General features: G+C 56.6%; 3 protein-coding genes across 3 annotated transcripts; all 3 read right to left on the reverse strand.

Moving 5' to 3' along the window:
* Window positions 1-3636: 3636 nt before the first annotated feature.
* JKF63_02773 (uncharacterized protein) lies at window positions 3637-4431 on the reverse strand (the record flags this gene model as incomplete). Its single annotated transcript, XM_067898797.1, has 1 exon — window positions 3637-4431. The coding sequence occupies one exon, from the start codon at window positions 4429-4431 to the stop codon at window positions 3637-3639; it is 795 nt and encodes a 264-aa protein (XP_067755241.1).
* A 2466-nt stretch (window positions 4432-6897) lies between these two features.
* On the reverse strand, window positions 6898-7296 carry JKF63_02774 (uncharacterized protein; the record flags this gene model as incomplete). Its single annotated transcript, XM_067898798.1, has 1 exon — window positions 6898-7296. One exon carries the CDS (start codon window positions 7294-7296, stop codon window positions 6898-6900), a length of 399 nt encoding a protein of 132 aa, XP_067755242.1.
* A 1328-nt stretch (window positions 7297-8624) lies between these two features.
* JKF63_02775 (uncharacterized protein) lies at window positions 8625-13313 on the reverse strand (the record flags this gene model as incomplete). The annotated part of the gene is made up of 1 exon (XM_067898799.1): window positions 8625-13313. The coding sequence occupies one exon, from the start codon at window positions 13311-13313 to the stop codon at window positions 8625-8627; it is 4689 nt and encodes a 1562-aa protein (XP_067755243.1).
* Between the last annotated feature and the right edge of the window lie 310 nt (window positions 13314-13623).

Consider the following 13623-nt stretch of genomic DNA (forward strand, 5'->3'; position numbering starts at 1 on the left):
GTGAAGGCGTAGGCCCGAGCGGCGCTGTTCATCACTTGCATCACCAGGCAGATGTGCAGGGGCGATGGCATAGCCCATGATGGAAAATCCTCGATGTCGGCACCGCAGCCTTGCTTGGCAACGGAGTCACAGTGGACATGGAATGCGTACACTGCCACGCTCTCTCTCGTGTGGAGGGCAATAATCACGCAAGGGGAGTATGTGGAGCCCTGGTGGATGGGGGATCTCGTAAGCATCAGCGCACCCCTCGATGCCAACCTCAAGAGCAGCGCGCTCTTTTGGGGAGGTGAGGAAAGGGGTCTCTCTCCCAAAGGCAGACAGATGCACACAACGCCGGTGTGACGCTGGAACAATGGAGTGACGTGAAAGAGAAAAAAAAAAATAGAGCACGGGACGACTCAATTAGCGTTGTTGGCATCTTCTCGCGAACAATGCAAGAAAAAAAAAAGAAGTCGTGGACTTCGACTTCAAAGCGCGCACGGATAGGTGTATAGGTGTGGGTGTGTTGGGGGGGGGGGGGGACAAGGTCTGGTGGCGCGGATGTTAATCTAAACAATCACATGTGTATTACGCTCTGTGGGTACGAGCTCGCGGTTCAGTTATTCATTTCTTGGCGATATTTTTTTATACGCCGCGATCTCCTGAATACGAACGCGCGGTCGCGTGACATCCTGCCTTCCTTATCACACCCTACATGACGTGGGGCCTCCACGCGGTGAGTATAAAAACAAAAACATATATATATATATATATACAAATGCACCGTTAATCTGTGTGTGTGCTATACATGTATATATGAATGAGTATCCGATGGCTAGGCGTAGGTAGTAGCGCTGCAATACAAACATTTGTAGTGCGATACACACTCCTATACACGACCATATCTGGTACCCTCCCAACAAGAACAAGGCGGTGTCGGCGATAAGATGATTGCTCAGGCACATCACACACCCCTAACGCACCCCTTGACACGTATCTCCCCCACGGTCGAGACGTTTCTGACTTCAGATCAGGGAAAGGGTGTGTGCGTGTGTGCGCGCGTCGCGGCAACCTCACATCACAGACGTCAGGAAAGAATGATAACCGCGGCAGCACGGACGTGTGGAATCATTCCCAGCTTAGACACCCTTGGAAAAGAAAAACACGAACAAAGAAAAAATGGGAGAGATCAGAGGAGCTCTCTTCACTGCCTCCCTCAAAAAAAAAAACACCGCTTCTGCTCACCAGCCTCAAACGAGAGGGGGAAGCTTTGGCGACAAGCGCTTAAAGACAAACCCCGGCTACATCGCCCGCTCCGGTGATCAGCGTGCTTGTCAGCACTCAAGTGTTCCGTTTAAAAGCAGCTAAGGAAAGTAAGGCACATAGGCAGGGAAGGGGCAGAGGGGAGAAAGGGAGCACAACACGAGTTTACGCAGAAAACAAAACGTAAATGGAGGATCAAGAGAAAGTGAGAAGAGGATTGTAAGAAACGGGGGAGGGGAGGGGGGGGGGGCTCTGGTGGACTGGAGTTTTGGAACAGGCACATCAAAGCAGCTCCCCATGCGAGAATCAACTGCTCCTTTGCCCCCTGCCCCTCTCATGTAGCTCAGCAGGACCTCCGAAGAAGGCAGCAGTGGATGAGTGTCGTGTTGCTCACCACTGTTTACTACAGGCCTTTCGTTCCCCTTTTAGCGGTCCTCCTTACCCCTCTCGAACCGATCACAAAAGCGGCGCACATCGATGCTCGCCCCCTGAGATTACGTGTCCGCGATGCCTGAGGAACCCTCACGTCCGCAGTAAGGAGTGGGCTGGGAGGGGCTCGTGTGCGATCCTGAGTCGCCATATACCGTCCAGCCGCACCGCTCTGGCGAATAGTGAGAGGAGGAAGGAAGAGTACAGCCCGTATGCGACACGACGGCCGCTGCTCAGGATTGATGCGTAACACGACACACCAGCACAGGAGAGTGCGTGTCAGCCTGATTGTGGGCGCAGTTGCTCCGATAGTTGTTAGCTGCTTCGTGGAGAAAAGGTGATAGCAATTCTGACGCGCTTAAGGGCAGTGTAGTTATACCGAAAATGGGAGCAGTGCAGAAAGAGCGGGTGCTGGAAAGTATGCACCGCGGCACTGACGTGCACATCTTACTCCTCGGCACCTCGCGCTTCACGCCTTGCAGCACAATTAGACGAGGGCTCGCGGCGCGGGTACGCACACACGTCACTGATAGTGAAGAGGAAGAATGGGGTGAGAAAGCTGGGGATCTCCGTCACTGCGCCCTGCGTCACGTATTCCTTCGCCTTCAGTGGGTGTACTTGAGTGCTGTTGCTTTTTTTTCCATATCGGGTCCGTTCACAGATGCCTGCAAACGTTGAGACAGACAGACATGCGCACCGGCGCGAATAAACTCATACGTGCACAAGAGAAGAGGCAAGTGTGCCGCCGCAGTCGTATGATTGCCTACGTTGGACGCTCTTAGATCGTGGGAGGGGGATGGGGGAGGGAGAGAAACGAGTCTGCGCAGTGGAAAGAGAAGACGACGCTACTCCAAAAACTGGTCTGCAGACTGGGAACACACAGCTAGCCCCCTTCACATCGTTTGGCGGTGTTCTCTTGTGAGAACAGAGGCAGCAAGACCGTAGTTATAGCACGGGCAGGCTGCGCCAGTGCATAGAAAGGCGACGACGACACGTCGCTTCAAACCGTGGGGCGCACCCCGCCAGCCTGCGTCACCCCTGCCTTCCCCCATCCCGAAACTCAACGACTGAAAACCAAGCGGAGACACCGGTGGCTGCGAGGCTCGTGACCGAAGAAAAGAGGAGAACGACAAATGCAAATCACTAAGCGGATCGATGAGAGGGGGGGGGGCAGCCAAACAGTTGTGTGGCGCGAAGACATCAAACTGCACGCGATATGTCTGTCTCACGATTACCTTAGCTCTCTGCAGTCCTCGAGTCCACCCAGTCCTTTCGAAACTCATCACAAACGCGGGTGCCACAGCTAACCTGTCGCCGCTACCTGTCTGATTATCCATTCCCCTCTTCGTCTCACCAGCGACGTTCAATTCGCAGCGCGACGGTTGGCCCAGTCACGTACCCCAAACGGAAAGTACACTCGTGGGGGATAACCACCGCCATCATCATTTTCCTCGACCGGCCATATCGGGGGAGGGGGGAGGCAATATCGTCGCCTTCCCCACCCTGCTGCGCCACTCTCGTGCATTCAGCGATGATGATGCTCGCGTCGGTGCATTGTGCGTGGATGCGAAGACCACAAAACGGAAGATAAAACACTACAATAATACTCTCTCTTTTCACTCTACTTTTTTTTCTTAGAAAAATCGGCCTTCCATCTGAACAGCCGCCTTGCGAGCACCTGGGGAGGAAGGGAGAGGGGAGAGGGGGGGGAGGGGAGACGACGAACAGAGGTGCACCCCGCCCTTGGACCGCAATCGACGTCTTCTTTCTTGTGCCATCGTCCTCTGCCCATGTGACGTGAAGAGCTCTTGTCTGCCGTTGAAGCAAGAATACAAAGAGAGCGACGGCGCCGTGATGGCAGTGGCAGTGCAACATGTCCCCGGAAGTGCCCGCCTAGACCTGCTCCTCCCGCCCCGCTTTTTGTAAGCCAATTTATATGTTACATCCCCATTTGTCGTTCGTCCTCTAATTACGGTAGTTATCCAGCTGACGATCCAATTCCTCCCGAGTTAGCTGAGGCTCGCGAATGCGCTGAGGCTTCTTGTTGGCGTGCTGCTGGCTGTTGCCGCGCTGCTGGTTGCTGTTGTTCTGCTGCTTGTTGTTGTGCTGCTGTTTGTTCTGCTGCTGTTTGTTCTGCTGTTGTTTGTTCTGCTGTTGTTTGTTCTGCTGCTGTTTATTCTGCTGCTGTTTGTTGTGCACCTGATTGACCTGTTTTTTACCGCCGAGAGCGACCTGACTGTTGCCATTGCCCTGACGACCGCCCTGCTGGCGGCGACGGTCGTCACCGCCGCGGTTTTCGCGCGGGCGGCGCCTCTCCACCCCAGCACGGGTGCCACGCATCCGCAAACGCATACGACGCGCCTCACCAAAGCGGCGGGTCTCTGCTTGGCGCCCGTCGATGCGGCGCAGGCGCTTCTCCCGAAACCGATCGCGGCGGTCCTCGCGATCGAAGTCCTCAGCACGACGAAAGCGGTCGCGCCCACTGCGGCGGAAGATGGCACGGTCGCTAAACCGGCGCGGGCGCGGCTCGTCTGTCCGGCCAGCACGTGCCCGGCGCACCACGCGGCGCACCTGAGTGCCACCACGGCCAAAGCCCTCGATGCGGGTCCGGCGCTCGCTCACAACGTAGCGGCGCGGCGCAGCAAAGTCATCCTCACCACCGCGGCGGCGATCACGCGCGTCCGCCAGCGCCGACACGCGACGGCGGTTGCGATCGTAGAGAGCGCGAAGGCGGCGACGGTCGAAATCGTCGCGAGGCATGATTGGATGGTGGGGGTGGGGGGAGGAAAGAAAGGTTCTATTGTGTTCTGTTCACGCGTGCGCAGGACTGTGGCGCGCTGTTATGACGCTGCCCTCTTCTCCGTTGTGGAGTTGTGATAACTTCAGAGAAATGAAAAAAAAAAGATGCGATGCACACCGAACAGGCTGATGATGACAAACGCGCGGAGAAACGGAAGCGAAAATAGGGAGGAGTGCAGCACAGATAAACGGACGTGCCGACTGCAGAGGATCCCTCGGACACAAAGAAAAGAAGGTGAAAGGCGAAAAGATAGCCGTCACTTCTGCTCGCCAGGGAAGGGAGGAAGAACGGGGGAGAGGGTGGAGAGGGTGGAGAAACGGGAGGTGGGGATGTGAAGGAGTGAAAAGACGTCTTGACCAGTCGGCGAGACAAACCACACTAATGAAGAGCGATGGAAAGGGGGAGGGGGGCCATAACCTGTGTAGCGACGTACGTGTGTGCTCAAGGAAAAAGTTGCTCTCGTTTCCTCCCGGCCCCTCCTCGTCGGTATCAGCAAAGAGAGTCACATGGAACCGGCAGGTGTGCGGTGTAGGGGGGGGGAAGGAGAGGCTCCGTTTTTCCCCCTGTTGTTGCTGGTTCGTTTTACTTTTTCTGTGAGCCTCCCTCCCCCCCCCCGCAACACCCGGTAGACAAAGCGCCAGGCTCTCCCACACAGACCCATAAGCAAGCGTAACACACTCGCTGTGGCCGCGCGCCTCCGTATCCGATCACGGGAAGCCACGTCTGCCGAGCTGCCCGTTGGACGTACATCTTCCCGTGTAGTCTGAAGTGGGAGAGAGAGAGGGGGGGTCATAGTTAGGCTGTGACAAAAAGCGGAGCCCTAGTCTCATCAGTCCGTAGTGCACATGTGCTGTGATACCCACAGCACCAGGCGCCTAGAGAGGTTTTGATACATAAACTCTCCGTGTCGGACATCGCCTTTACATCCAGTCGAGGCAATGAGAAGAGGGACTGGCGTGGAGTGGCCCAGATACTTCCAGTCACGTTTGGGCCGTTTGTGAACTGTGGCAAAGGGCCATGCCAGCCGTTGTGTGCATTGCAGCTGTGCAGCGGGCTTCTCCATCAAAGTGACACGGGTCTCACGGATGCCCCCGTGTGCCGGCAGATTGAGGATGCCCAAAAAGACTGCATGGAAGAACCCACGGACCTCGTCGGTCCAAAGCGTCACCGTCACGCCCCCTGAGAGGGACGCGGCTCCTACTGGCCCACTGCTGCGTCAACAAGCCTTGCACTACCTGTGGTCACCGTTTCAAGCGCCTGCGTTCAGAGCATGGGAGTTAACGGGGTGCGATCTGCCCAAAGACGTGGGGTCAATCGTCGAAGGGGGAATTCGTCTCCCTGGGCCTCAGAGAGCATGAGGACGGAGCCCTTCAACCAAATCCTAACCTAGTAAGCGCAAACCGAATCCGACCTGTCGTAGTGCGAAATAGTGGCATCAAGGTGGCGCGGTGGGGTGCGGTGCAGCGGCGCCACACCGACCACTCGCTGTGTGTGAACAACCTTCCCCACTTTTCTGATGAGCAAACAGAGCAGCGGAGAATGGCGTCACATATGTGGGTGTCGGTGGGTGGAACACTTTGGCGTGTAAATGTGTGCACGAGGCCAGAAATAGAATGTCTTTCACTAAGAGGACAAGCCACGCGGCCAATCGAGGAGAATGGAGTCGAGAGAGAGAGAGAGAGAGAGTTGAAGGCAAGTACAGACGCTGCAATGGGAGACTCAATCGGTGAACCCTCATGGGTGATTTCATTTTTTTTATGCTTGTCACTTCTCCTGGTCGCTGCCGGTCAAAACATTTCATATTTGAGATAGCAAAATAAGGGGGGTGGAGGGAATACAAAAAAAAAAGAAGAGTTTCAGCTAAAGGTGAAAGGCACCATGTATGAGCGTGAGGGGAGGGGAGGGGAGGGGAGGGGAGGACTGTGTCACGGTGAATGAAACAAGAGCCAAGATTAATATCTGAAAGAAACAGGCGAGCAAGTGAATACCCTCCACATACGCCGTAGTTTGTGGCATCGGTGCCAGGCCGCCCCCCGTCAACATACCGATGTTTAAAATAGAACGCCAGAGAGGGAGCAGGTAGCAGTGGGAGGAGAAGAAGCAAACTCGAGAGCGCGAGGGGGATAAACGAGATCGAAAAGTAAGCGTGATGCTCGTACCGCCAACGCACTCACACAAGAGAGGAAACACTGTTCCGTCGTTGCGAATTCCCAACAGCCTTCGATGGAGAATGACTGGTGATAGTGAGCGTGTTGATTGGCCGCTGCCTTGTCAACCCGCTCGAAGCCCCCCTCCCCCCCCCCTCACCCAAACCTCTAACGCCGTCTTTTTTCCTTTATTCGCTGGTTCACCACCCTCTTGCGCTCACCGAAACGTGATAACTATGTGCCCCGGTTATGAAGGCTGCCACGCTGCCTCGTCTGGGCTCACTGTGGTACGATGCGAAGTGGTTGTGTGTCTAGTTTGGTGAAGAAGTCGCTCAGCTCCCTTTGCCACTGATTGGCCTCCGCCTCGCTCGGCACAGCCATGGATGTGCATCGTCGTGAGTGAAGGCAGCTGTGACTGCTGATGTCTAAGATAAACACGCTGTCCTCAGAAAGCCCGCCATCGGTGCCGATGGTGGTGCAGACGGATGGTGAACGAGAGTGGTGCACTGGTGCCACAAACGGATTCGACGGGATCAGCAAAGCCGATCCGTTCGTGTCGCGTGGCGGAGTGGCTAAAAGGTGGTCTAACGGAGGAGCGCACCCTTCGTGCACACTGGTCTCATCTGTATCTTCCCGCGACCGCTTGATGCGGCCTCGCATCAGGAGCCGCTGGCTCATAGATACTGAAGTACCCCTATCAAAAATACGAGCACGCACCCTCCGATTGATCAGAGATGAAAAAGCAGCAATGTCAGCGACTCTTGAAAAAGCGAGGGAGGGAGGGAGGGAGGAAGGGGGGGGGGCGTACGGTATGTCCCTTTAGCCTCCACTGTTATGCACTCACTGCCGCAGTGGTGAAAAACACAACAGAAAAGGGGGTCAAATAAGGGCAGAGAAAGGAAGGCAAAACACACGGGCATACAAATGCGATGTAAATTGAAAAGTCAGGAGGACGCTTGAGGCTTTGTTTATAGCTGCGCGTATGCACCGGTGTAAGAGGGTCTATAGGATGAAAAATGATCAGAGGGGTGAAGGGGGTGCGTGTCTATGCGTGTATATATATATATATATATATGAAAATATATTGATGTGTGTGGGGGGGGGGGTGAACGGGTGTATGTATATCTATATGGGTGTGCGGGTGGATGCGGGTATCAATGTATTTTTGGATTCGTCTAGTAAACTCTGAGTGTGTGTGTGTGTGTGTGTGTGTGCATGAGTTGAAGTACGCCAATGTTAGATTTGGGGCCGGAGAGCGGAATAGACCACGTGATAGTGTCGCAAATTCGCGTGTGAAAGAGCCTTACCCCCGTGGTGGGTATTTGTGATGTTCGTCTACAGGACCTACCTATCCTTGTGTAAAACGGCCATTCGGAAAAAAAAATGGATTGGTGTCTGTCCCTCACCAGGTGCAACGCACATGGCTCTGGTGATAACGGGAGGGGAGGTAACGAAGAAGCCGATAAGACCTCACAACGGGCGCTGTGCCCATTGAGCGCCGTCGTCGACGTCTGTGTTTCCTTTCCATGGGGTATGAACCGTCGCTACTTAGGGTGGGACGCGAAGCAAACGTCACACTCGGGGTGTGCACGGTGAACCATTGTCTGGGTTTTTCTTTACATACATAAGGGTGCTCTCTGAGAGACGCACACACGGATGCACACATGCCCTGAAGCGTGCCTAGAGCGCGAAAGGGAGGGGGAGGGGGAGGGGGAGGAGGGGGGCACATACGAGCACACTACCGAGGCCATATGTGGTTGCACAGCCGCCGTATCGACTCCTACACCACCAAACAACATGGCACTGCGGGCGTAATGCTGCAATCCCTCCCCTCCCCTCCCCTCCCCTCCCCTCCCCCCCCCCGCACTCCCTATCCTCCTGCAGAATCCACGTACTTTACATCTACGAGCCAACCATGTGCGAATACACACATACACACATGCATACATATATGCAAGTAAGTAAACTTTCTCAGGCGCACAGTTGTACGGCAGCCCTCTGCCTGCTTACCTGCGAATCCTCTCACTAACGCCTGTGCGCAGCAGTGAGTTCAGGATCACTTTGCCGTTTCTGTGTCCAGTGAGGAGAGCAGATGCGCCATTGACGGTACCTATACACGCGCACTGGCAATCAGAAAAGGGGACGCGGTGACCGACGTCGTCTCGCAGAGTGTCGACCAGCAGCAGCTCGCCGTTGGCACGGACAAGGATGAGGTAATCGTTATACAAATACAGTTGGAGAACAGGACTGGCCCGCACTGACGGCATGGAAGCGTGGAGTGCCAAGTTTGTGACGATGAGAGTGGAATGCTTCACGGACACGATGTTGTCCACGTGTAAACGCACCATGGCTCCCTCGGCGTCTACACAAAAAAGAAGCCCTGACCCATTGCCGGCGGCAGCTACGAGAGGGCAAGGATGGGTGTAAGATGTGCGCTCCGCCTTGCGCCCAAGACTCCAGAGCCGCACGCACGCGTCCCCGTCACCTACCGTGAAGGCGAAGCTGCCGAAAAAGCTCACCTGGATGACCCGACCAAAGTGGCCCAGAAGCTCACACAACATTGTCTTATTCCCCTCGACCTCGTAAATGAGCGTGCGACTATGGCTGCGCTCCAGAACCGTGACGCCAACGTAGTGCTCATCGGGGGACACATACAGCGCGTAGTCTGCGTCTGGCAGTGCGGTCTTGGGAAGCGCGCGCTTGTCGAGATGGCTTTCCCCTCCAAGGTAGTAAAAGCAGAAGTGGTCCGCCTCCCATGGCATAAGTGCCACGGTGTTGGGACCCACCGCCACTGCACACCGCACGCGTCCGATGGTGTGCGCGATAGGCGCACCGGTGGTGAGCGAGTAGAGCCGCACATAGTGCGCTCCATCCACCGTCACAAGCAGTGTTCCGGCGTGGTTCATCGAGAGGCTCTGAACTGACTTTGTCGATACTTTGGCGTTGCGCAAAATGTTGGTGGTGCAGCGCCCCTCCTTGACTTGGTCGATAGAGGAAAGTCCCCGCTTCAACGACCACGCGAGCAAGTCACCCGTGGAGGTGGTCGCGAACACGCTGGTGTCGTATACTGTGACGTCCTGTATAAGACCCTCGGGGGCCGACTCCGCGCCGATCAGGCTGCCCTTCTGTGCATCCCACACGATCAGGTACGGCCCAGCGCGCCCCACCACTTTCGTCGAGTCTTCTGTGAACGCCAAGTACTCGACATCCGCCTCCGCGCTGAAGGGGTTGCACAGGGTGCTGCAGGAGGCCCCAGTGAGAGTGCGCCAGATCTGCAGGGTGGTACCCTGCAGAGTCATAAATTGGGTGCCAGAGGCACTCATGTGCAGCCCCACGAGTGGGTCCGACCCGAGGTCGATGCGATGCAGCAGGTCACCAGCAGAAGTCCACACATGCAGGTATGTGTCAGCGAACGAAACCAAAATGCGTCCGTCACGGTTGCAGCTAACCGTGGTCACGAGACTCTCATGGGGAAAGGTGACGTACTCCTTCAGCTCATCATCGTAGAGGAACAGGCAGCAGCGACTGAGGAGCAACAGGTAGTTGCCGCAGAAGAAGCCGCGCTGGCGCACGCCCTCCTCTACGACTGGCAGCTCCCGCAGAACACGCTTCTTCATAATGTCAATGAGGCACAACTGATCTGTGACAGTGCTGGCGGCCACCAGCAGCGAACCGAACGTGTTGAGGGCTGCCAGCCGCACATCACTCCTCAAGTTGGCGAAGAGGAAATGGGAGTTGCCCTCGTAATCCCAGACGAGCACCTGCGCCTCACTCGCCACCAGGACGCGTGTGCCGGCAGCGAGAATCACACCTGTGATGTGCTGCTGCTGCTCAAAGGGCATATGCAACTCCGCGATGGGCTTGCCGAGTTCTGAGGTGAACACAAACACGGAATCACTGGTGGCCGCTACCACGTAGCCCCCTCTGCAGTGACACCACGAACATGCCTCACTCGTGTGGGTCGACACCAAAGCGGTGCTCTCCTGGCCATCGTTGAGGGGTCGCAGAAACAGCTGCGGTGTGACACATTTAGTCAACGCTTCAGTGCGGGAGTACGGCGAAGAGGAGCGGCGGAGCAGTGCCGTTTGGTAAAGGTCTGAGGAGCAGTTGGCCACCTGAGCCAGGCAACACATCAGGGGGCTCTCGGCCATCGCCGGCGGCACAAGCTCGCCACCGAGGGCGGCTACTTCACGTAGCAGCCCCCCGGCCTGCAAAAGACGTAGAAGAGCGCCCAGAACGTGCAGCTTGTGCACCGGCCCGCGCCGAAGGATTGTGTCCACCACTACTGGATTGCACAAAAGCTGCGCTGCCTGCCGCATGTTTCCGTTCTCTATCATTAGTGGCATCAAGTGCCAAAACGCATGCGGCACATCATCAGTGTAAGTGACAACGAGCCTGCATAGGTGAGACTCCAGCAGCACACTGAGCCGCGGCACGTGCTCGCTATAAAGGTCAAGAAAAAGTCTCTTCAGGATCGGGTGGGCGACGTGGGCTGTGGCATCCTGGTACCACATGAGAAGACCCATACCCGACAACAGCAACAAGGCCGAAAGAGCGGTGTGGCGGGGGCACGAGCCCAGTTCCTCACAAAGGTACACCAGCTCTGACACTGGCAAGGGGGCCAACGCAACCAGCACCAGCAACGTCTCTACGGTAATCTTCGGATGCAGCATCACGGCTTTCTCGTGGAACGATTGCACCAGCTCCGCCGCCGTCGACGGCAGCGCGCTTTCGATTAGCTGATATGTGTCATACTCGGACTTGACTTGGCGTCCAGTGCCCAAGAGGTGATGTAAGTACGACGAAGCCAAGCACGGGTAAAGCACTGTCACGGCCTCGTCCTTCTGTAGATAGCTCTTCTCGGAGATTCCGAGGGTGTCGCGTGACTCGAGCTCCCACGTGTCCACTCCAGGGAGCGCCACGTTGTTCTCTTTCAGCAACTCTTTGAAGAGCTGCACCGATCCCAGCTCTGTCATGGGTGGGCAAAGGCATTCGAATGGCTGCGGCATACGCTTACGCAGCAGCGGCAGGACCGGGCTCTCTGTGTCGAGAGACACCACGATGCGGACCGCCGGGGGCAGGGTGTGCGGCAACCACGCTGCCAGCACGCTACAGTGGCATCCGCATGGGTCCAACAGGTCGATGCGGCCCAGCAATAGGACCATCGTGGGACCGGTGTAAGTGCGGATAGATTCGCGCACCGCCTTTGCCAGTGCATCGATACTGGTGAACGCGAGGGTGCTCTCGGGAGCAAAAAGGTGAAGAAGGCGATACAAATATGTGACAACGCTGCTGTAGTTTACGTCCACGACAAAGCACACCACGCGCTCCGGCACCTGTCCAGTCTCGCTAGACGGCCTCTCCCAAAGAAAATTAGCCACACTACACAAAATATTGGCTTTGCCGATGCAGCCGGCGCCGTAGAGAATAAACGGAGGGCTACTATCCTGGTAGGGACCAGAGGCGTACTGTTGCACGAGCGCCGTCTTTCGGGGGTGAAAACGGCCGCATGGCACCAAGCTGCGCATCATGTTGACTTCATCGGCGTTGATATAAAATAGCTTCGACTCCTCCAGGCCCTGCACCTTATCGGTTTGTGCAACGGCTGACGCGGTCCGCTCCGCCGGGGGCTCTCGAAATGCCACCTGGAGGGAGGTGAAGAGGTCGCTCTGCCAGCGCGTCACTTGGCTGCCCGGTGTCAACACCACCGCCGGTGGAACCGCTCCAGAAGTGAGGAGCGCAGAAGATGCGGCGTTAGTGAAGCCAGCACAGAGCAACCACCGGTTCGCGGGAACCACTTCGTTGGCAACGCCTGACATTCCCCACGAGATCGACGTGTAGCAGAAGAAGGCGCGCGCCGCCCGGTGGGAGCGTGCCCACAGCTTGCCGGTCTTGTCACGCAATTCTAGGCGGGGCAGCGGCGGCCTCTGCTGCAGCACTTGCTCCAGGGTAGACAGTTGAAGCTTCGAGAAGGGCTCGGCACCGAGGAGGGCAATGCACCACGTCAGCTGATAGTTGAACGTGTCCTGGCACCGTGCCATCTTTAACTTGACCTGCTCCGTCGAGTCCCCTTCGTTGATGGTGAGGACTGCCACGCGCACCCGCACTGCAGCCATGTACTTGTTCATCACAGGCAAGCACTTCTCGCAGTACTCCTGCACAGCATCGCTGGCGCCAAGCGTCAGGAGAAAGACACTGTGCCACGACTGGGGACTGCGTGGCACGCCATATGGTTCGTAGCGCTGCGAATCCACCTCTGCGTTGGACTGCAATGTCGCCTGAAGCCGTGCGACCCATTCCTCGGGGATGCCAGAGTCCTCCAGATGAAGACGAGTAAAGCGCGTGTTTTGTCGCGCTGCGGCCCACACTTGACGAATGGCTGGTGTGGAGAGGATGTTCCTGGAGACGTCGACACTCTGCAGACTTGGGTGGCCACCGGCGATGATGTCTGCCAAAAGACTCATGCACGACTCATCAACGCCGTTCTGCGGAAGGCGCACCTCCTCTATGCACTGATGCTGGCGCACAAATGAAAGCACGGAGAGCACACCAAGGCGACCAAGGAAGGTGTTCGAGGCGTCGAGCAATCGCAGTTGAAGGGGATCTGAGGCCCGCAACTGAGCCACGATATCACCGTTTGGCTTCACGCCATACAGCTGGCAGCATTCTACGTAGAGGTCGTACGCGGCGTCCATGACACCAAGGAGGGGAAGTGCCAGAAATGTAATCGTGCGTGGGAAAGGGGGAGCTCTAAAGCACTCCTGACTCGTCACACGTGAACAGGCGTCCCCCAAAGCCGACAGGAAGAGCAATCGAGCGCGCGCGGAAAATCGCCGGGCGGGTAATAACAGAAGAAAAACGCTGTGCGCACGGCCCTCGTGAAGAAGCCGGTGTGAGAGGATAGCTTGGGCGTACTGACTAATGGAAGAGGGTCTGCCCCGTGGGGGGCGAGGGAGGGAGGGACACCACTGATGCAGTCAGTTCCCGCTACTACCGCCCGATATC

Source organism: Porcisia hertigi, chromosome 30 (genome assembly GCF_017918235.1).
Source record: "Porcisia hertigi strain C119 chromosome 30, whole genome shotgun sequence".
Lineage (NCBI taxonomy): Eukaryota > Euglenozoa > Kinetoplastea > Trypanosomatida > Trypanosomatidae > Porcisia > Porcisia hertigi.